The sequence below is a fragment of the Calypte anna genome, chromosome 1, assembly GCF_003957555.1.
Source record: "Calypte anna isolate BGI_N300 chromosome 1, bCalAnn1_v1.p, whole genome shotgun sequence".
In the NCBI taxonomy this organism is placed as follows: domain Eukaryota; kingdom Metazoa; phylum Chordata; class Aves; order Apodiformes; family Trochilidae; genus Calypte; species Calypte anna.
Genome location: NC_044244.1, coordinates 181,334,700 through 181,355,811, shown reverse-complemented (window position 1 = coordinate 181,355,811; position 21,112 = coordinate 181,334,700). Strand labels below are relative to the sequence as shown.

General features: G+C 39.8%; 1 protein-coding gene across 2 annotated transcripts in view; it reads left to right on the top strand.

Annotated features, from left to right (window-relative positions):
- Nucleotides 1–21,112, top strand: part of ZC3H12C (zinc finger CCCH-type containing 12C) — a 40,895-nt gene that overhangs the window by 3,930 nt on the left and 15,853 nt on the right. For both annotated transcript variants that reach the window (XM_030469285.1, XM_030469284.1), the window contains exon 2: nucleotides 16,535–17,301. In XM_030469285.1, the coding sequence (XP_030325145.1) occupies nucleotides 16,607–17,301 (695 nt within the window). In that variant the 5' untranslated portion in view covers nucleotides 16,535–16,606. The remainder of the gene's footprint in view (nucleotides 1–16,534; nucleotides 17,302–21,112) is intronic.

Below are 21,112 nucleotides of genomic sequence, written 5' to 3'. Positions count from 1 at the left end.
GCTAGGATATTTTGTCCCCAGTTATGGGGATACAAATCCCCAGCTTTTTCATAAACTCAGGCTCCATTCATTCTTGAATCATAGTATTCAAGAATGATAGTATTTTGAAAGTGTACTTTAATTTTCAGACTTGTACTTCTGCTGTCCCAGCTGGAAAGGTCTGGACAAGACCTTTTCAACATTTACCCTCTGGAGTACCGAAGCTCACCCTCCACCACTGCAGGATTTGTCATTCTTCCAGGCTCACCTCACAGCATGACAGGCTACCTCGCCTGTCTGCCTGGCCAGTTTAAGGTTGTATTTACTTGATTTATGAAACCAGTGTAACACTTCAAAGTTTCATGTACCTCATCATCCTCCTTGGGAAGGGGGATGTCTATGTACATGTATATGTGTTTAGGTAGACACTGAATAGAATGGTAGACCATCCTGGGGTCGGCTATACTTTGGAGGTAGAAAGTTCCTAGTTCTCACAAATACAGCTCCCAGTACCTCTGTTTTAGACCAAGTTCTTTGCATGACACTTCTTCAAGATTATGCAAAATATTTAAAACTTATTCTGAGTCAAAATAATCGTTTTTTGGAAGGTTAATAGTGAGGAAACTAAATCTATGTTCAGGAGGAGGGATTTGATTTAATAGGAAGTTGATATTTTGAGAAAATGCTGTGGAGAGAGGAGGGTGAGGCAAAGCAAGACATTCAGTAGTTGGGAGTGCAGGAGAGTCTAATGGAAATTAATAATCCTCCCAATGGAAGAAATACAGTAATTTCTTTTGGTATGAAAGGAATGTCTTGGGAGGTGAGTGAAAGTTGCAGAGGAGTGCCAGAGATTGGGGAGCTCAGTGAAGCTCCAGCTCAGGTCTTCTCCAGTAAATGTGACACAGGTCATAGGAAGTACCTGAGATGTGGTCTGCTTGCTGGGAGTAGGTAAAGCTCAAAGGCTGGGAAGAATCTTAAATCCTTTTAAATCCTTCTAAAGTCCTTTACTAATAGGCAAAATTGTTCTAAGAATTCCTAAATTACAAGCCATCTTGTGTGAGCCATCTTCCCCTGAGAGCTGTAAAAAGTAATGTGTTAAGTTGCAAAATCAATGAATCAGTCCCATCAAACTTTGAAGTTTTGCAATGAGATGAAAAGTCTCTTGTGCTGTGACTTGGATCTATTATCTTGGGACTAATGAAAGTTGATGGTTTGGCAGAGATTGTCTGGAAAATTGTATTTCCTTTAACAGAAACTACTTCCTTGTCTCCTTTTGGTTTGCAAACTTTGAAGTAGCTGATACCTGTAAGTCCTCATCTCTGTGCTTTCCTAGTCCCCACTGCAGTTGGTGCCCTGATTCTCAACAGGTCTCCTCAGTCCTTTGTTACCTGTGAAGCTACTGTTTGAATCACTGAGCTATCTAATCTTTCCAGTATGAGTGCATGGCCTTATCCTTGATGAGAGACACTTCTCTTGTAAGAAGTAACTTCAGAGCTTTCATGGAGTTCTCCCCTTTGTCTAAGTGGAAGGTCTGAGAGCCTCATAGTTTGCAGCAATATTCTCTGAAGCCTTTCTACCTTAAAGCATTGAACTGATTTGAAGACCTCGGATGATTTCTGCTTCAGGAATAATTCCATTACATACTATTTGTAAAATCAGATACATCTCTGGAAATAGTTTGTTCTGGCTAGGAAAGGGCCATGATGAGCAAGTGCCCAAGGCTGTGCACCTGGGTTCTCGAGTCTCTGTAGCAGCTGCTTCTGGGATTGCTGCTGCCATTCCTGCTGGGATGCTAACTGGGCTATCACTGCTCTTGCTGAGCTGGGAGTTGGACTCGTTAGTGTTTTTGGGACTGTCACTGTTGGGATTACTGTCTGGGTTTCTTGAAGTTGTTGCTTATAGCTCATGCTTACTACTGAAAGATTAAAACCAGTGTTTGCTGCTTCAATTGTTGTTTCCTCAGCCACTTGTTCACTTGTCTGTTAATAGCTTTTTGTTGGAGCTGTTGTGTGGAAGAAAATAACATCTGGTATCATGCATACATTGATGTGACTTTCATCTGGTTCCAGCAAAAGACTGTGTGGCTCATAATGTGTTTAGGTGGTGCCTGGTAGCTGGAATTCGCCCTTGTTACTAAGACTCATTCAAAGTTTCAACTTCCTTTCTTGTGAGCTCTGAATTGACCATCACTTATGTCATAAGTGAAACTTGGTAAACCACCCTTGCCTGATAAATAGGAGAAATTAAACTACAGATCTTCAGAGATGTAACATGTTTCGGCATAGTGAAATTATGCAGTCAGTCTTTTTCGAGGCTCAAAATAATTACTGTTTGGCTTTCATAAGTTTAACTGTGTTGGTACCAAGCCTGGTCTCTCCATAATGTTTTGTTCAGTATTTGGTAGTGATCTTCCCTATGATTTGTTTCACAAGTCTGTCAGGTCCAAAGTTTCCTTAGGCTGTGCTAGCAGAACAGTTCACATGGGACACCTTGCTAAATTTCAAACATTAGTAAATCAATTACCTTTTGATGTGTACAGTTGTTGTAAGAGAGACCTCAGATAAGGAAATTAATTAATGTGAAAACAAGCATTATCATCTTAAAGCTGATCTTCCCTGCTGTCCTCTACAAATGTATGCCAGCAGCTTGAACTGTTCCTCTGCAGCTTGGATACGCTCATCCCTATGCACCTGGGAGCTCTGGAGAGAAAACATTTGTAGCAGTCAGACTGAAAACGGGTGCCCCCAGTGGGCATTGCAAGTAGAGTTTAGTTCATCTGCTGACATGGAATGCTTTTGTGGAAAGTCAAGCCTCATCCCTTGATAAATGCAGGTGATGTTGCAAAAACCAGTAATAAAGCCAAATAGGCTGTATTAGCACGAGCACAGCCAGCAGATCAGGCTGATGATTTGCCTCCTTTTGGCATTGATGAGATTACATTTGGAGCACTGTGTCCAGTTGTGGTGTCCAGAGAACAGGAGATGGCAGTGATTTACTGGAGCAAGTCCAGTGGACAGCTACCAGGGTGATTTGGGGGCTGAAGTACATCACATGTAAGGAGAGACTGGGAGAGCTGAATTTCCTCAGCCTAAGAGAAGATTAAGGGAGAATCCTGCTGCTGTCTTCAGCCGTGTAATGTGAGTATAAACACTGGGATAGGTGTCTGGGGAAAGTGTGGAATCTCTGGCTTTGGAGACGCCCCAAAGTTGACTTGGAAAAGGCACTGAGCAACCTACTGTAGTTGACCCTGTGTTGAGTGGGGATTTGTTGGAATAGCTGGATCTAGAGAGCCCTTCTAAATGAAAATACTAAATTCTAAATGTTAATAGCATCACCAGTTCTGAATGACTTCTTCCCCATTGCATCTTCCATTGTTGGATCTAATTTCATGATGAGATGGGACTCTGAAAAGCAAAATGTGAACTCTGTAGTAGGGCCAAAAAGGGTCCAAAGTACTACCCTTTTTGAAGAAATCTGTGAAGGCATCACAGGATTAAAATCTAGTCAGCTTTCCAACTTAAAAAAAAAACCAAACAAAAAACAACCAAACAAACCCCAACAATAAAAAAACAAAGAAAAAAATGAAAAAAGATTAATAAAGTGGAAACTAAACATCAGGAAATTTTTACTTCAACATTCATTTCTACTTTAAAAGTTGCAAACTTCTGAGCTTAGGATGAAATGACTCTGAGACTCTGAGGACCTATTATGTGCCATCTCTAACAGATGGTTTGTCTCTTTTTTGATATATTGAGTTATTAAATTAAAGCAAGCAAGCTATTTTATTAACACATAACATATCATAATTTCAAAGTACACCATTCAGTGTGGGAACTTCCTGGTGGTCTCTCCTGAGTTCAGGGATACAGCAGATCTGGAAAAACCATGGCCAGTTGGCAGGTAGTGAGATAGACTTCTGTGTAGCTATTTTCTCACTATTTATTTTTGAACTTGGATTTGCAGCTACAGTAACCCACTTCCTGTAAGATCTGTCTATTCTTGCTATTTGTCAGGTCTATGAAAAGCTTTCACAGAGAGTAAGAAATAATTATATTCTAAATGCATCTTGACAGACCTTCTGGCTATCTCTGTCTTCCCTGATTCTTAATTTACTAAATCCGGGTAAAAAATTGGACCTTAACAAATTCTCTGGCCCTGTCATCCTGTTAGAGAGTAAATGGCAAGGTTGAAAGTCTTGTAGAAAATCCACTGCTGGCAGCTCTCACAGAAGGCTTCAGTCCAAAGTGACAACTGCAGCCGTGTGGTACAGGCACAGGAATTGTCTCTCAAATAAGCATAACCCTGTGAAGCCATTTAGGGCAACACAGAGTCCAGCCAACACCTTGAACTCCATCCAGGAACCCTGGAGATTATGGAGCTCTCTTGCCAGCAGCATGACCTGAAACACAACCTGGCCATGTCACTAGACAGTTTGAGAGGCCCATTTTCCTCTTGACGAGCCTTTCACACTCTTAATAATAGTCTGTAGCACAAATAAAAGATGTTAGGTTGACTAGCTAAGTCTCTTAAATTTGTATTTAAATGAGAAGAATACTTTTTTTTTTTCACATAACCATGTTAGTTTTGTTAGAGGATTTTCTTCTGACAGAACAAATTTGAATAAAAGTACTTTGCTAAGCATGACGGCGTACACTTTGTACAGTCGTAGGCATTGTCTGACTGCCCAATATTGTCACAGGGAAAGTTAATTAGTTCAAGTTTTCGTGCTCAGAAAGCATCCAGACAGGGTGACTCATTCTGGAAATGGAAAGAGGTCAAATCTAACGTGTATTGGTGGAAATTTTTTTTCCTGGAGTGCACTATATCTAAGGGTCTCAGCTTCAATTCATAGACAGCAATATTAAGAAATAAATTAAACAGAGTGCCCTTTGGCAATGACCTTAAAAAACACACTGTATTCCCATTTGCTCCTGAAATCAGCAGTGTGTTCCACGCTGCCCTGGTATTGATTGGAGAGCAGTTGCTTGACAGCCATTTCACCACAGGACAGCAGGTTTTAAGATTTTCAGGCTTCCAAATCTCTGAAAACTTCCTGGTAGAGCTGGACAGCCCAGCACTAAGTTAACTGATTTGAGACTGAAGTTAACTGAATTGAGGTTGGATTTTCTTGGACAAACTAAAAATAGAGTAGGCTTTTTGTTTTCTGTAGACTGAAATTTGAATACCAGTGGCAGAAGATGTGTTTTGGTTTTGCTTTTTTAAAGATTTGTAATCTGTTACATTTTCTCAGTAATGTAAGATGTTTTAGGCTCTTGCATTCCCCAGAATGGCAGAAACAAAAAGATACTGGATAAAAGTGAAGTTTTGAAGAAAGCTAAAAAGACCTACCTTGGTGCTAATGGCAGATGTATTATTTTTTCCTGATATGTGCATTTTAAAGAAAAATAGCAAGATTTTTTTGAGATGGAAAATGGTAACAGCCCACAATCCTAAAGGAAGTAGGGTAGAGAGGGTCTTACATGTGGCTGTATCAAGGCAGGGAGTGAAAGGATCTACCCCTACCAACACAGGCATAGTTCCAAAGTTGAACATTAACTGGATAAACTATGGAAATTGTCGCATAGCTTATGTGCCTAGTAAAGGAAAATATTTCCCTGATACATTTGGTCGAGTGTTTTTGGGTGTCTCTTCCCAAAAAAACCCCAAGCATTTCTGGGCATGTGACTCACATCCCTTGGAAACAAGAAACAAGACTTCTGTGATCGTGCCATCTCTACAAACCCACATCTGTATTTGTGCAGGTGTGCTCATAGTGACTTGTATGTTTGTGACAGTTTTTAACCCCTCTTGAGTTGGAGCATCCATTTAGAGATGGGGAAATCCTTGAGCCTGCAATGTGTCCTTGTGGCAGAGAAGGCCAGCAGTGTCCTGGGCTGCATCAGGAGGGATGGTGCAGCCTGTTAAAAGAGGTAATCCTTCCCCTCTGCTCAGCACTGATCAAATACACCTGGAGTGCTGTGTTCAGTTCCATGCTCCGTACTACAAGAGGCATGGACGTGCTGGAGAAAGTCCAACAGGGAGCCACTAAGATGATGAAGGGACTGGAGCATCAACCATTCATCCTGGAGAAAAGAAGGCTCAGGGGGATCTTAACAATGTCTATAACTATCTGAAGTGAGGGCCCTAAGAGGACAGGGCCAGGCTCTGTTCGGTGGTGCTCAGGGACAGAGCCAAAGGCAGTGGGCACAGACTGAAATGCTGGAGGTTCCCTCTGGACATCAAGAAACACTTTTTAGGGTGAGGGTTACCAAGCACTGACCCACTCTGCTTGAAGTTTCCATCCTTGGGAGATACTCAAAAGTTGTCTGGACAAAGTCCTGAGCAACTGGTTCTAGTTGACGCTGCTTGAGAAGGGGGTCTGGACCAGGTGACCTCCAGAGGTCCCTTCCAACTGCAGTGGTTCTGTGATCCTGCAGAAGGGGCATTGCTTGGGGATCCGTGCCTACAGTGGATATCCATAATGCTGAGGCAACTACTTTTTCATTATCCTCTTAGGTAAACATAGTGGGGTTTTATTTTGTCACATGATCAAAACTGTTCCCTGTCAGAATGAAACTGGTTCAGAAAAGATGTCTCATTTCAGGAGCTGCTTCTCGGTGTGATACTCTCTGGAGATGCAAGTGTTTTTGCTGGGGCTCATTCCATGGGCAAACTTAAGTAGAGGAAGCTGCAGAGGTGCATCATGTCATCTTGTGATGAAAAGCTCCTTGTCATGGCCTTTGCCCACCTATAGGCAAGGAAAGACTGGATGAACTGTTTATACTATCCAAAAATAATCACTGCTTATGATGAAACTTAGGGTTTTCCTCTTCTCTGCATCCTCTAACCATGCCTTGAAATGGTAAAAGTTGCAATGGTTTGCTCACATCTCGCATGTAGTCAGTGCTGGTGATCTGGTGGGATTGTACTAGAAACTGTAGACTTTGTAACCTTTTAAGATGTGGGCCTGGTGAAAAATGTGTCTTTGTAAGTTTTAAGGATATCTACAGACAGCTGAGTCTCCTTTCAAAGTTCTCCTGCTGCTTTCATTCATTTGAAAATGCATGTTTTTCTACAGTGAAAATTACACTGCATTTGAAAACACAGTTGTCCTTTTAAAATAATTTTTAACATTATTTATCCTGTAGCAAAGCAAAGCATTCCTCATAATTGTCATAATATCACTTGGTTTTCTGAATTCTAGGTGCTTTTTACTGATCATTTAATTCACTTCTCTGCATGGCTGTAGAGTGCTGGTGGATCTTTGTTTTACTATTTACCAATCCTCAAAACTAAGTAAACTTACTTCAAAGTGTTATACTTAAGCTAGTTTGCATCTCTTAGCATGTTAACTGAAAAAATAATTTCTGCTGCATTGCCACATCTTAAGGTGTTTATCTTTACAATTAAGTCCAACAGTATCAGTGGGTTTTGTCTGTAGCATACAGCCTTCATCTCCATTTCAGAAATTCCATTGTATGTGATTGCTTTAACTTGTGCAATATATTCTTGCAAATGCATCACTTACTACTGGAGGTTTAACAAAGTTCTGCAGTAAAAGATAATTAAATACTTCAATAGGACAAGTTGTGTTTCTGATTGCTGCAATAATACCACTTGAGTTACAGAATCACCATTCTATATGGCTGCATAAAATAATTTGGTTTTAAATAAGACTCTGTTTTCAGTGTATTTGAAACACCCAGAGTTGTCTGGAACAAGAAGGTGGGTTTTGCTTTGTTTTAGAGTGGGTTTTTTTTCCCTTTATAGTAGTGTTTCCCTAATATTTGCATCCTACACTGTCTGAATTTCCCAGCTGCTCCAGCTCTCCCTCCTCTGGTCTTCTTGATTCTCCCATGCATGCTTCTCATATCAGACTGGGCAGCAGGGGAAGGGGATGATCTCCTTCCCACCCCCTGCCCAGCTTAGAGTTTCACCCTCTGCAGCATCCCATGGCCTTACCGTGAGCTGTTCAGAAATCTCCTTCCACCATGGGGTCCCTGAGTTAGCCCATCACTTCCAGCCACTTCATGATTCTGTGCTGACCAGATGTTTAATCCAGTGCCATGAGAGACCTAGTCTCTAGGGGTCACAAAAATAGGTGTTTATAGCTTCCTGATCTTCCAAGACCAGAAATTTGAAGAGCTACTGTATTTGCTGAGTTTTGGGGACTGGATTTAACTTACTGACACTTTATATTTTAAATATGATGGTGGGAGATGGTTGAACTGATCAGGCTATTGGATTTGGAAGTTTTAGCACAAGAAATAGGGACCTCTTTGTTCACTCACACTGTGTACCTTCTAGTGATGCTCCTATAGCCCATCAGAGATGTGATGGGAGAGCCACAGTGTTTCTTACAAAAGTTTCTTTGTTGACCTCATCATTCTCAGTACAAAGCTTTGAGTACTTGTTAAAGTTTAATAAAAATGTTTTTCTGTCATAGAATTGTAGAATAATTTGGATTGGAAAGGACCTTTAAAGGCTATGTAGTCCAAACCCCTTAGAATGTGCAGAAACATCTTCAGCTTGTTGTCATCACAAGCATGATATAACAGGATGATCTCACACCTTGTAAACCTTGGACAGCCCAGCTTTTTTTTAGGAAAGAGCTGAGAAGATGCTTCCAGAACAGGCAGCTGGTGTAACTAATGGACATTGTACACAGGAAAATGCCTTAATTCATGCAACTGCAACTTGATAGAATATTTTGTGTACATTAAATTGTATAACAGGTGTTCAGACTGTATCTGTTTTGACTGATCATAATGCTGCAGCATGGCATTAGCCTTTAATATGCATTAATATGCAACTGAAGTGTAGAGCTGAAGACATGCTCTTGGAGTCTGGAGAGTTATTTGGAGGGGATGTGGTGTATTCTTAATGTTACTGAAGAAGACATTGAGGGGACATAGCTTTGCAAGTGAACTTCTTACAACTTTTTTTTTAAGGCACATGTTTAGGCTAGATTGTACACTGGAGCTAGTTGTGCTTATAGAGCCCTAAGTACACCACTTCTGTGCTGTGCTGTACAGATGTACAGATGTGTTTGTTACAGATGTACATACAGGTACCATACATGTCCTCTGCCAAATCAAGCATTTCTTACGTTGCCAGAGAAGTGCCTGGCTCTAATCAGGAAGATATTCAACTAATGACTAACCAAGTGATCCTGCTTGCATTTAAGGGCAGTTCTTGGAAATGGGTGAACTGGTCTGGCTTTTTATTTTGCCTACAGAAGTTTTAATATGCTTAACATTATCCAATACCGACAACGGAGGTAGTCTAAATACCACAGCAGGGACTGATTAGCTTTTTCAGATCACTGCTTTTATTCACTGTTTGCAAAGAGGCTTAATCCAGTGGTGGAGATCAGGCATCCCACTGTGCTTGTGGGTAGCTTTCTCTCACTCTTTGTGTTCACAGTGGCAAGGAGTCTCCTCCTGCCTCCAACTTAAAGCTCAAAAATAGTGGTGTTGGTCGTTTTTCTTAAGAGTGTTTAATGGACAGTGCAGAGAAACTATAGTTGGAGTTTCTACTTTGCATCATAATATGTGAGCACATGATAAATGCACCAGTGTAATAGCATGATGCTATGTGATTTCATTTACTATGTTAGATCACTTTATTATCCACATAAAACTTGGGAAATTACTCAAAATGGTTCTAACAAACAGATTCACATCCTTTTCTGGTTTAAAATTATAGTAGATATTTCCCAGCACATCTCCTGTCTTCCCAAGCAGAGGAGAACAGCTGCCTAAATATTGCTTTTAGTCATGTAATGGTGCTGAATCAGTAAATACACGTTTCCAGCAGTCTTGCAGATGAACATTTGAAAATACAGAATCCTCTCCTCTGTGCTGGGCTGTCTTCACTGAAGTTACCAGCAATGGCAATTTTTTATTTTTAAGTTCACTTTGCTCCACCTTTTTTATCAAGCATCAAACTTTACCTACAGTTCTGTCACTGAATTAGTGTGCTGCAGGACTTGGTAGTATTGGAACTACTGGGTAGTGAGGGGATGGGAGATAATGAACTAGAGTTTGTGTTTCCATGTAGCTTCCTTCAGTAAAAATAAAACCATTAAAGAGGTGGCTCTGGCCTAGCCCCTGACTTTTGTTCAAGTATTTCATCATTGCAAAGAGGCAGGAAGATCTTGGCATCTCGACCATATCTATGGAATCACAGAGAAAGAAGTCCTGTTGCAAGCAGATACGAGTGACTACAGAACAAAAGAGTGCTTTGCAGTCCTTTCTGACAAGTGCCCTAATGTTTCTATGGCACTGCTTAGAAATACCCATTATTTCACATATTAATATTATGTGAGTTTAGTTAAATCAGTTTCACCTTCCATTGAAATAATCCACAAGTACTCTGTTAGGGTTGTGTGTAAATACAAGTTTATTGCATTTATTGACCGATGTTCAAAAGTGCCAGGAAATTGAGAAAGTGGTGTCTGAATGCATTTCCATGTAATGTAGACTCCTGGTTATTTGTACTAATATGATTAATTTTGCCTATGAGAAAAGGGAAGTACAAATAGCTACTGATAGATTTATTTATCTTTTTTTTTTCTTACAAAGAACTTTTTGTCTCCATAATAGAAGGGATTATATTCCTTAAGACTGTGATACTTTAATAGGAACTCACAACTTTTACTACTTAAAAATAATTCCTTTCTTTGTTTCATGAATTAGAAACAATGTGGAGAAGCTGAAGTCTGCCCAAGCCAGGTGTTTCTTGTTGGCAGCCTGCTCCCTAATGACTCTGGCTCTCATACAGCAGCTGCCTGCTAGTCTCTTTTGTATGGCCTATTGTTGCAGCACACCCCTCGTTAATACACATGCTGCCCCGGGCAGACCCTGAGAATGACATCAACTTGCTTATCTTGGAAACCTCCGAACCTGATGCAGGGTGGGGAGGTTGCCTTGCATCTGCCCGGCCAACTAATTGTGAGCTCTGGGGGCTGTGATTGGCTCCTCAGCTGCTCAGTAATAGGTTAAGCAAAGACATCGCGGGTCCATCTGTTCATCCATTCATTGTTCTGCTTGCTTGCCTGAAGTCTGCAGCTGAAATCGTGTTAAGGAGTTGCTTCTGGAACAGCTACAAGAAACCAATGTCTGTGTGTTTTCCAGCAAACGTAAGTATGCGGGCTTCTCTCTGCAGAAATGGGATGTTTCCCCTTCCTGGTGTTGCAGGGTATGGGTTTGCGTTTGGGCAGTGTAGGTAGTGTGTCTGTCAGCTGAGAAAGGAAAAGAAAGAAAAAGAGTTATATCTGAAGAGTAAAAATATTAAAGAGCAATGATCTCACCCAGTGCATTCTATTGAGGAGCTTTCAAAATCATCAGCAATGGTGTATTTCAAAGAATTTGAAAATGGTAGGCTGTAGAAAGGAACAGAGCAGAGTAAATTATTCTCCTCTACCTTCCTTGGGGAAAGGAGAAGTTTCAGCTCTAAGTGAAAGGTATTTATCCCTTTCCTCCCCTCCTTTTTTTTTTTTTTCTTTTTAATAAACTGGCATTTACTTTGGGACTGGTAGAAGAAGCTGTCTAAGAAAGAAAAAAGAGAAGCAACTTCTCCATTATCCTGTACAATGCATGAAACTTCCTGCGTTTGTGAGAATACAAAGAGCTCCATTGTGGACTACCTGAAGATACTGTAGCACTAGGTAGAGCACTAGGATGCTCTCAGGTGGGAACATGTTCCAGTCAAAGGTTTTGTGCTTTGAAAGCTCTTTGTAAGTGTATCAGATTGAACCTGGCTATTTTATGAAGTTTCTAATTTGTTTTGTTTTATATTTTGAGTTAGACTGAAGAACAAGCACTGTATACTCCATGAGCCTGTGTTCCAAGGATCCTGTAAAGAAAAAAAAATCAAAACAAAACAAAACAAAGACCTTCATATACCAGTTGGGAGGGAAAGAGCATATGAAAGGGTTAAAAAGAGGTTTGCATTTCTACCACATGCCCTATTGTGTGAACATATGCATGAGTCTATTGAAAGTTTTCAGAAGATGGGCAGGCCACCAGTTGCTGGTCTCCTGCAGTTCCAGTAGACATCTGTTGCCCCAGAGCATTAACCAATCTGTTCAATAGGACATCCCTCCTTTGTTGGATAGAATGATGCAGACAACAGCACTCGCTGAAATACAATGGTAATTAAATACATAGAAACTACAGCAGTAGGTATTTATTACATATTCATTATTTTATTTGCATTGTTGCAGTATCTATCATTTGGATAACCGATACATTCATTTTTTTTCTTTTCCAATCAGCCCTGCACTTCTGTTTGTGACAAGTAATGACTGTTCCAACAAACTGTGGTTTCAGTATTTCCCATGTTGTGTGTAGAAGACTTAGAAAAAGTTTGTATGAAAAAGTCTGTATGAAAACTTGGACTATTTGCATTGTAGAACGTATCTTCAGAAACTTGACAGTATTTTGAGAATACACAATTTTTGTTATACTGTGCCACATGACACACTATTTTACTCATTTTACTCTGTCAACTAGATTTGTATTAAACTGCTTTCTTGTGCTCAGTTGTAAGTAGAAAATATTCTGAATACAGACTAAAAGGTTAGCTGATCTACATGCCCACATCCTTCAAAAAATATTTGTGTTTTGTGTCAAGGTGAACTAATATGATAATTGTTAGTGGTTCGTGGAAAATAATGATGACTTCTAAGAAATCGGAAAAGATTGTGCTTCTGCAATGTAGTAGCACAGTGCTCATCTGAAGTGTAACAGTTATAGCTGAAAAATAGTTGACTCAGTGTTACAGTATTTTAGGCCTTTAACAATGAACTTAGCCTGTTAAGACCACAGTATCTCACACTATAGTTTAAAATTTACATTGTCATATGTCTAAACTGGAATAGATTTGGTTTGATCTATTAACATTTTCAGAAATACAAAAGCAATACCGAGCTGTGGTGAACATAATCAGAAGCTGAAATCTTCCTTGACAATTTTTTGGCTGATTTTTGTTTGCCTCTCAGTTGAGACAAAATTTGTAGCAGATCATTTTCTTAGCTCTCCTCAACTGTATTGCTAAGGATACTTCCAAACCAGATATGCGTAATGAGTGTTCCTTCTAAATAAAGAGTGCAAGAAGTTCTTTCTTACCTGATGTTACTCCTAGGGTAACCTTTTGTGGCTTTCATGAGCTTCATTGTCCTATATATAAGTACACTGGTGTTTATTTGGAATATGCATTCTTTGAAGTAAAGTGGCTGGCATGTTGCTCTTCACTAACAAGATAAAATAATCAATTCCAGCAGTGTTGAACAGTGGCATCTGATTTTCATGGTTCTAATCAGCAGAGTTCATAAAGGACATAATGGGAGTTCCAAAGTCTAGCATTTCTAAGAGATGCTGCTGACTGCAAACATGGTGTGCAAAGTTCACAGACAAAAAAAAAATAATCTGAAAATAATAGTTTGCATTCAGGGCTTAGGCCAGATGCCAGGAATAGAGTAGTGCTTATGCAAAACTATTTCAGAAATCTTTACCTTTGAATTTACAGTATAAACATAATTTTAACTGCCATTTTAAAGCAATAAGATGATTACTATATACTCTTTGTGGCAGATTTTAAAGCTGCTACTCTTACTGCCTTCTTTAAATAGTTTCTGGAAAAAAAACAGTAGTTTGGTGCAAAAGAAGCAGTTATATATTGGAGCTAAGTGGAGACTGACAGAGACTTAAAGCAGATAGATGCGAGACTGATTATGCACACATTCCCAACAAGGAACAAAGCTCAGTTTATGGTCATTTTTCATACGCAGTTGATGTGCAAATCATCTAAAGTATGTTTCATGCAATGCCTGATCTTCAGACACATTCATATGCTAGTGGCTCATTGAATCCCACTGGAGGGTGTTATGATTGTAGTTGCTGTAAAGCACTTAAACTTCAAAGAAGAAGTGATTGGAGAATGACTTAAGTATTATTTTAACTAACACACACACACAAAAATCCTCTTTCTGATTTGTGCACTTCAAGCTTTGTTGATTCCAGGCTGTTAATATGCAGCCTCCTCCTCCCCCATCCAAAAAGATATTCCCTCCTTCTACTTTTAGTTCAATACTAAAATGACATTTCACAGTACACGGATTTAGGCAGTGACCCATTATCTCCCTGTATTCTGCAGCAGCAGTACATGAGCCAGCTCAACTTTTCAGTCCAGCTTAAAAGTGTTGCCCATTAACTAGACTTCCTCCGAGTCAGAGCAGATTGTGGGGTTGGTGGAACAATGATGTCGGGGCTTCCAGATCGGTTTGGCAGCTGCATTGTTCTCTGAGGGGAAGCCAGACACACTTAAGTCCCGCTCTCTTTCATAGGCTTTTGTTCATACCAAATTATTCTTTTGCTGTGCTAGTATTCATGATGGTATGTTAAAGGAGTGCATCCTAGCAACTAAAGGCCGGTTGCTAAGCAGCCTCACTTCCAATAGGGGTTTCTTGTTTGAGATTATTTTTTTTTCTTTTTTTCGATGTCACTCCTGTGAAGGCCACAGTGTTGTTTTTTTTAACTGTATCCTTTTATTGGGATATTGTTGTGATTTGTTACTTTCACTGTGCCATCGAGTGCATTACACTAGTTAATAAATCACTGTGTGAAAAGGTTCATTTCCTAAATTCTCCTTGTGTTTAATCTATGGTGGTGCTTGAAAATCCTGAAGATTCAAGTGAAGAGAAAGTAATATTTCTTGGTATGCGGCTTGAGAGTACTACAGCCCTACTGCCTTACAACAAGATCAGATTTAAATAACAACTTGAATATTTTCTTTCCTGTCACTTTTGCTTGAATTAAGGTGTTGGAGATTTAAAGTCTTATGATACATGCATTTATTTATTTTAACTAGAAATGCTTAGGTAAAGCAAGTTTTTGTGCCCCATAGCTAAATACCTCCAGCACAGTGGTGATGTCTTAACACTCTACACCTACAGAATCTGCTTTTACTGAATCATGGACTGGATTTTTTTTGCTTGATTAACTCTAGTTTTAAGCCTTGATTAAGCCTTCTCCTGTGTGTACTCTCAGATCTTTATTCTAAGAAGAGGGAAGTACTTTTAAATACCAAGTCATTCTTAAATGCTAACCTGTAAGTGAATGGGAAAGTTAATGTATTTGCTGTCAGAAATTTTGGCTGTTCATGAGGTGCACCTGTAATTTCTATTAGTATAGATGAAGAGATTCTGTTTGACATAATGTTTTATCTCAGTTTATCCTCCTTGATGAAATTTGTGTCTGTCTGTCAAGTTCAAGTGAAATCATTTGCCTCTATATGTTGCTTTTACATTCTGCCTTACAAGTTGGAAGTGTGAAAGAAGTCTTTGTTCCAGTCTTCCCTTGATGTAAATTCTTCTTTTTCATGGCAGTACAATTGGTCCATATGGTTCATTTTCATCTATGAGAGAATTTATCTTTTTTTTTTTTTTTTTTTTTTTTTTTTAATTTGTTGAAGCAGTTCACAAATTAGATTCTTCTGTTTAAAAGAAGAAGCTAAGGGAAAGAGAGGTAGCAATCTGCCTGCAAGTTCAGGTAGTAGAAGTAATCCTTGCAATGAAATGGGTAGCAAACTTCTGTATAGCTACCAAAAATTATGCAAATTTCCTCCAGAAAAATGGATGTGGCAAGCATATGGAGTCCAGAAAACTGCAACTTTTCATCTTCGTTTCTTTCTACATGGCTTCTCTCTGTACATTTAGTTTTGATTCGGAAAAAGGCTTGCACATATCCAGTCCAAGAGTTGAAATCAGTTTTTAATTTCTTTGCCCTGTTGGCTTGATGAATGGTGTATTGCAATCAGTGCAAAGACTTGCACTGGCTTTACTGGCCTTTAGCTCAATCCGTGTCTCTAGGTGCTGCATGTGTTAATAATACAGCACTCTGTTGAGGGCAGTTTGTCTTTCTTCACCTAATTATCACTCTGTAAGGGAATTCAGAAATAGCTTGTTTGTTCCTTTGAACTGATAGTGTCTTTTAGACCCACTAAGTTTTTATTTAATTGTGTTTTCTGTTATTAATTTATTTTGTGTTATGTCTTATATTTGCCTAACAAGCCAGATAATTTAGTATTGCACTAATTTCTTTCTATTTAACAGAGTTTAAAGCATTTAGTTTAGAAAGCATTTCTAGTACTTGTATTTTGTAGCTGCATTTTTTTGTTGTTGTCAAAATAGTGTTTTAAGCAATAATAAATATCTGTGTTCCTTCAAATCATGACGAGACTTCTGTCTTTGCGTCACAGTAGGTAAACTTAGTGATTTTATTCCTAACCTTTCATAAACTCATTTCTAGAAATATTAAAGTATATAATTTGAAACACTCAAAAAAACAGTTGATCATTTGGTTTTCTGCTTATCTAAGGATATTTCTGAGGAATTTTCCCGCCCCCCAAAAAAGTTTATCAAAAGTATATTTTTTTTAAAAGGTTGTATTTCTCTCCTGGGAGAGAATAAATGCAGTTCTGATGAAGAAGCAAGGAAATACGAAACAAGTAGTATGTGTAACCAGTTGCAACATTTTTGTTCTCTCTTTAGGAATACGGAACACTTTATATTCAGGAATACAAGAAAAACAGCAAAGTGGAGTCAAGTACATGCAGCAGCTTCATGGGCTTGAAGGATCATCTGGGGCATGATTTAGGCCACCTTTATATGGGGAGCACTGGCACACAAATAAATGCAATTGTACCTTGGTCAGTGGCGGAGAAGCCAACGATGGATAAGGTTAATTCTAGGAAAGAAGATGCAGACAAGGAGGCATCTGAAGAGACTTCTGGAAGTTCCAGCTGTGACTCTGAAGAAAGCACAAATTCTGATAATGATTCAGAGAGACTGAATAATTCTGCATCAGAATCACATTTATTGCCTAAGACTCACCAACAGCTGTGCCGATTTCCTTGCTTAGAGCCTCATATACTAAAAAGAAATGAAATCTTACAAGACTTTAGGATAGAAGAGGCTCAGATAGTACCTAAGGAAGTCAAAAAGCCCCCTGATGTGATGAAAGAATATCAAACCAAACTGGAGTTTGCACTTAAGTTGGGTTACTCTGAAGAGCAGGTTCAACTTGTACTAAATAAACTTGGGACTGATGCTTTAATAAATGATATTTTGGGAGAACTTGTCAAACTTGGGAATAAAACTGAGACTGAGCAGACTGTAACTAATGCTAACACTAGTGTAATGCGTGAAGCATCTTCCATAGAGTCTCAGAGATCAGATTCTCCACTGCAGGAAGATGCAACAGAGGATGGTGACAACCTGAGGCCAATAGTTATTGATGGCAGCAATGTTGCAATGAGGTATGTGACCTTGAAGCTTTTGCTTTTATTTTCAAATGGAAACAGAATGACCTTGTCTCACTCAAGCACTGATGTTTGGTATAATTGCCTGGAACTGTATGCATGTTCTCTTCTAAGCATCTTTGTCTACCACACATGCCACTCTTGTAATCAGGCTAGAGGTCTGCAAGAGTTCCATGGTTTGTACTCAGAACAACCATAGGTTAATGCCAGCCTCCCTTTGTAGGCAGCTATCAAATGTCTCCTTCCCCCTGCCAACCAAGTACTTTATTAATTTTTAGTAGGTACCATTGCTGTGGGCAGTTTCTGTATCAAGTTACATACAGGAGGTTAAAGCAAATGTAACATTCCTTAAGATAAGTTTTTTAAGTGATAATTCTTCTTGGTAGACTATTCTGTGATATCTAGCCTCTCTGCAAAATTTGGTTTGGTTGTCACATTAGGGAATTGCCAATTAAGACCAGAGATAACTAATCTTTATACTTTCACTTCCATGCCTACAGCATTCACTGATGTGACCCCAGCCTTCTAGGTCTGCAGGGAGGCAGGAGGTTCGTGCCTCATTGCTGATTAGAGAAGGAAGGAAATGGCAAAAAGAGACATGCAGAGAGATGGTTTTTATATGGCTATATAAATGATTGAATGACAAACTGATTAGTAACTAATTGGGTAGCTCATAAGGATTATCTAATTACAAGCACCAGGGTTTAGAAGGTCAGTTTTAGTCCTTTGATGAATTGATGTGGTTTTTATTAGATTAGTAATAAAAGTGCATGTGAGACATTTCTGGGCTAAAGGCCCAGGTTTTTTTTAGCTCCTAATCAAGTCAATTACCTTTAAATGAGGCTTTTTAAAATGAAACTTTTTTAAAATCAAACTTAAATACAGCTCTTATTTATGCAGACAGGTTTTGTTTATTTAAGTCAATGTGTTAGCCCATAAAAAAAGGATATTAGTTCTTTATTAATGGGGTATTCCTATAAGTTCTTTCTACCTGATGTGTCATTTTCAACTTTGGCTTTAAAGGAAGTATGTCCAGTTGAACAAGGACTGTTCTGGTACTCAACCAAGCAGTTATCCAGGGACTTATAAAATGGATTTGGATTAAATTTCACATAAATCCAAAACAGTTGTGTAAGTGCTAGCTAGTTAACACAGCTCAGAATTGGTGGGTGGATGTAGATTCAACTTCTCCCACAAACTGCACTGAACACAGTCCAGAAGTAGCTCCAGGTCAGTCACTTCCCTTCAATGTTTATCAGCTGGTAGCAGAAATATTTAGGACCTGCCTTCCTATGCTCGATTTACTTTCTTTACCACCTACATAAAATGAGCCCAAATATGAGTGTGTGCTAACAGGGCCTTAAAACAAATTAAATGTAGTAAGATAGCAGTCTCTCTGTTTCCAAGAATCAAATTAACTGGGCTTTACTTGTTTTCTACCAAATTTAATCACAAAATAATTCCGTTTGGAAGGGACCTCTGGATATACTCTAGTCAGTCCCCTGCACGGATCAGTGTCAATTCAAGGCCATGCCAGGCTGGGTTTTGAAAGTCTCCAAGGATGGAGATTCATTATATTCTCTGGGCCTTTGTTTGAATGCCCTCACTGTAAGAAGAAAGGGTTTTTTATGTTTAAACAACATTTCTTATTTTCCACCCAGTTTGTGCCCATTGCCTCTTGTCCTGTCACTGGACACCAGTGAGAAGTCAGTTTCTGTCTGCTTTATTCCCTCCCATCGGGTTTTTATACACATGGGTAAGTTCCCCCTGATCCTTCTCTTCTTTAGTCCCAGCTCTCTCAGCCTCTCCTTGTATGACAGGTGGTCCAGTCCCATAATTAACTTTGTTGTCCTTCACTGAACTCTCTAATATTGTCCATGTCTGCTTTATACTGGGCAGCCTAGAATTAAACCTAGCACTCCAGGGTGCTTCAGCAAGAGTGAACAGAGGGGAAGGATCACCTGCCTCAGGATGATGCCAACACTTTTCCTAAATCAACCCAGGAGGCTGTTGGCCTCCTGTGCTGCAAATACACAGTGCTGTCTCATAGTCACCTTGATGTTCACCAGAACCCCAGGGTCCTTGGCCCCAACCTGTACTGATACTTGGTGTTAGTCCTTCCCAGGAGGGGGTTGGCATTTCCATTTGTTGTATTTGCTGAGGTACCTGTTGGCCCATTTCTCAATTCTGCCAGGATCCCTCTGAACAGCAGTACACAGGAATAGTGTGCTCCCCCCAGTGATGCATCCTCTACAAACTTGCTGAGGGTGCACTCTGTCCCATTATCTCCATCATTAAAGATGCTAAGCAATGCATGCCCCTTTGTCAGTCCCCAGTGTGCACCAATATTGATTGGCCTCCAGATGGGCTTTGTGCCACTAATATAACCCTTTGCAGCAGTTCAGCCAGATTCCAGTCTACCTCTCAGTCATCTTATCTTGCCTATACTTCATTAGTTTGTCAGTTGTTATGAGACAGTGTCAAAAGCTTTGTTAAAACCACAGTAAACAGCATCTGCTGCTTTCCTAATTCACAGAGCCAGTCATCTCACCAAAGGCTGTGAGGTTGGGCAAGACTATTTCCCCTTCATAAATCCATGCTGACTATTCCTCATCACCTTCACCCTACCTGCATAATTTGTTAGGAAAGGGTCTTCAGGGGGATTTGATCCAGTGGCTTTGAAGGGATCAAGGTGAGGCTGCCTAGCCTGTAGTTCTCTGAATTATCTTTCTTGCCTTCCTAGAAGATTAAGGGATATTTGCTGCCTTCTAGTCCTTAGGAACACCATCAGTAACTTTTTAAAGATTACCAAGCATAGCTCTACAATGTCATCAGCCAGCTCCCTCAACACCCTTGAATGTATCCCGTCAGGACCCAGGAGCATGGAAATGTCCCATTTCAGTGTTCCCTAGCCTCTGATGATAGAAAGTCATGTTCTGTCACCTTTACCCAACTTCCTGCACACCAGAGTGGACCAGTCTTGAGCTTGGCAGAAATAATAATTGAAAATCAACCAGGTTTCCTGGGCCCCTCTTCTCTCCGGGGACATATCATGTGGTAGTCTGCTAAGCAGGCCAAAGTCCACTCTCTTGAAGTCTGGCACTGTGATCCTGCTTTTTGCCTTCCTCTTTCTTTACAGGATCCTTCACAGGATTCCACCACCCATGGCCACTGCAACCAAGGCTACCCTGGCCTTCACATCTCTTGATTTTTCTTTGTTTGAGGTCCAGCCAGGTTCCATCATTGAGTCCTCAGTCACCTATGTTAAATTACCACCAATGCACTCCATAAACTTCATGGATTGTTCATACATTGCTGTGTTGGCCACTCTGTTGGCAAAGACAATTCTACTCTGCTTTTGCTCAGTCAGTGGCAAAGATGTTCTCATTCTGCTTGGTCAGGCAGATTGTAGTTTTTCCTAGAAACCAGTCCTTGAAAGATGGTCCCATGTTTTTAAAAGATCAGATCCTGTTGCTGACACGAGCTGTGCAACCAGTTGCTTTCCATCAGGATCTCTCCTTTCCCCTTTAACAAAATAGACAATAGTAAATAAGCACTTTAAAACAAAGTATTTCAGCCTTAACATGTAAAAGAACAATATTGAAAGGAGTGGAGGAGATACAGGAATTTGCTTGCAGTTCAGACAGTCTTGTTTAAATTTCTGCATCTAAGTGTCCAGAAGATCCTTGGATGAGTAACTAACCTATAAACTGACACAGTCTGTTCTCTTCATTCCTCTCTGCTTTTCCAAGCTGTGGCCTGTGTGCTCACTTTGGAGTTGCTAACAGGAAACAGATACCTGCCCTAA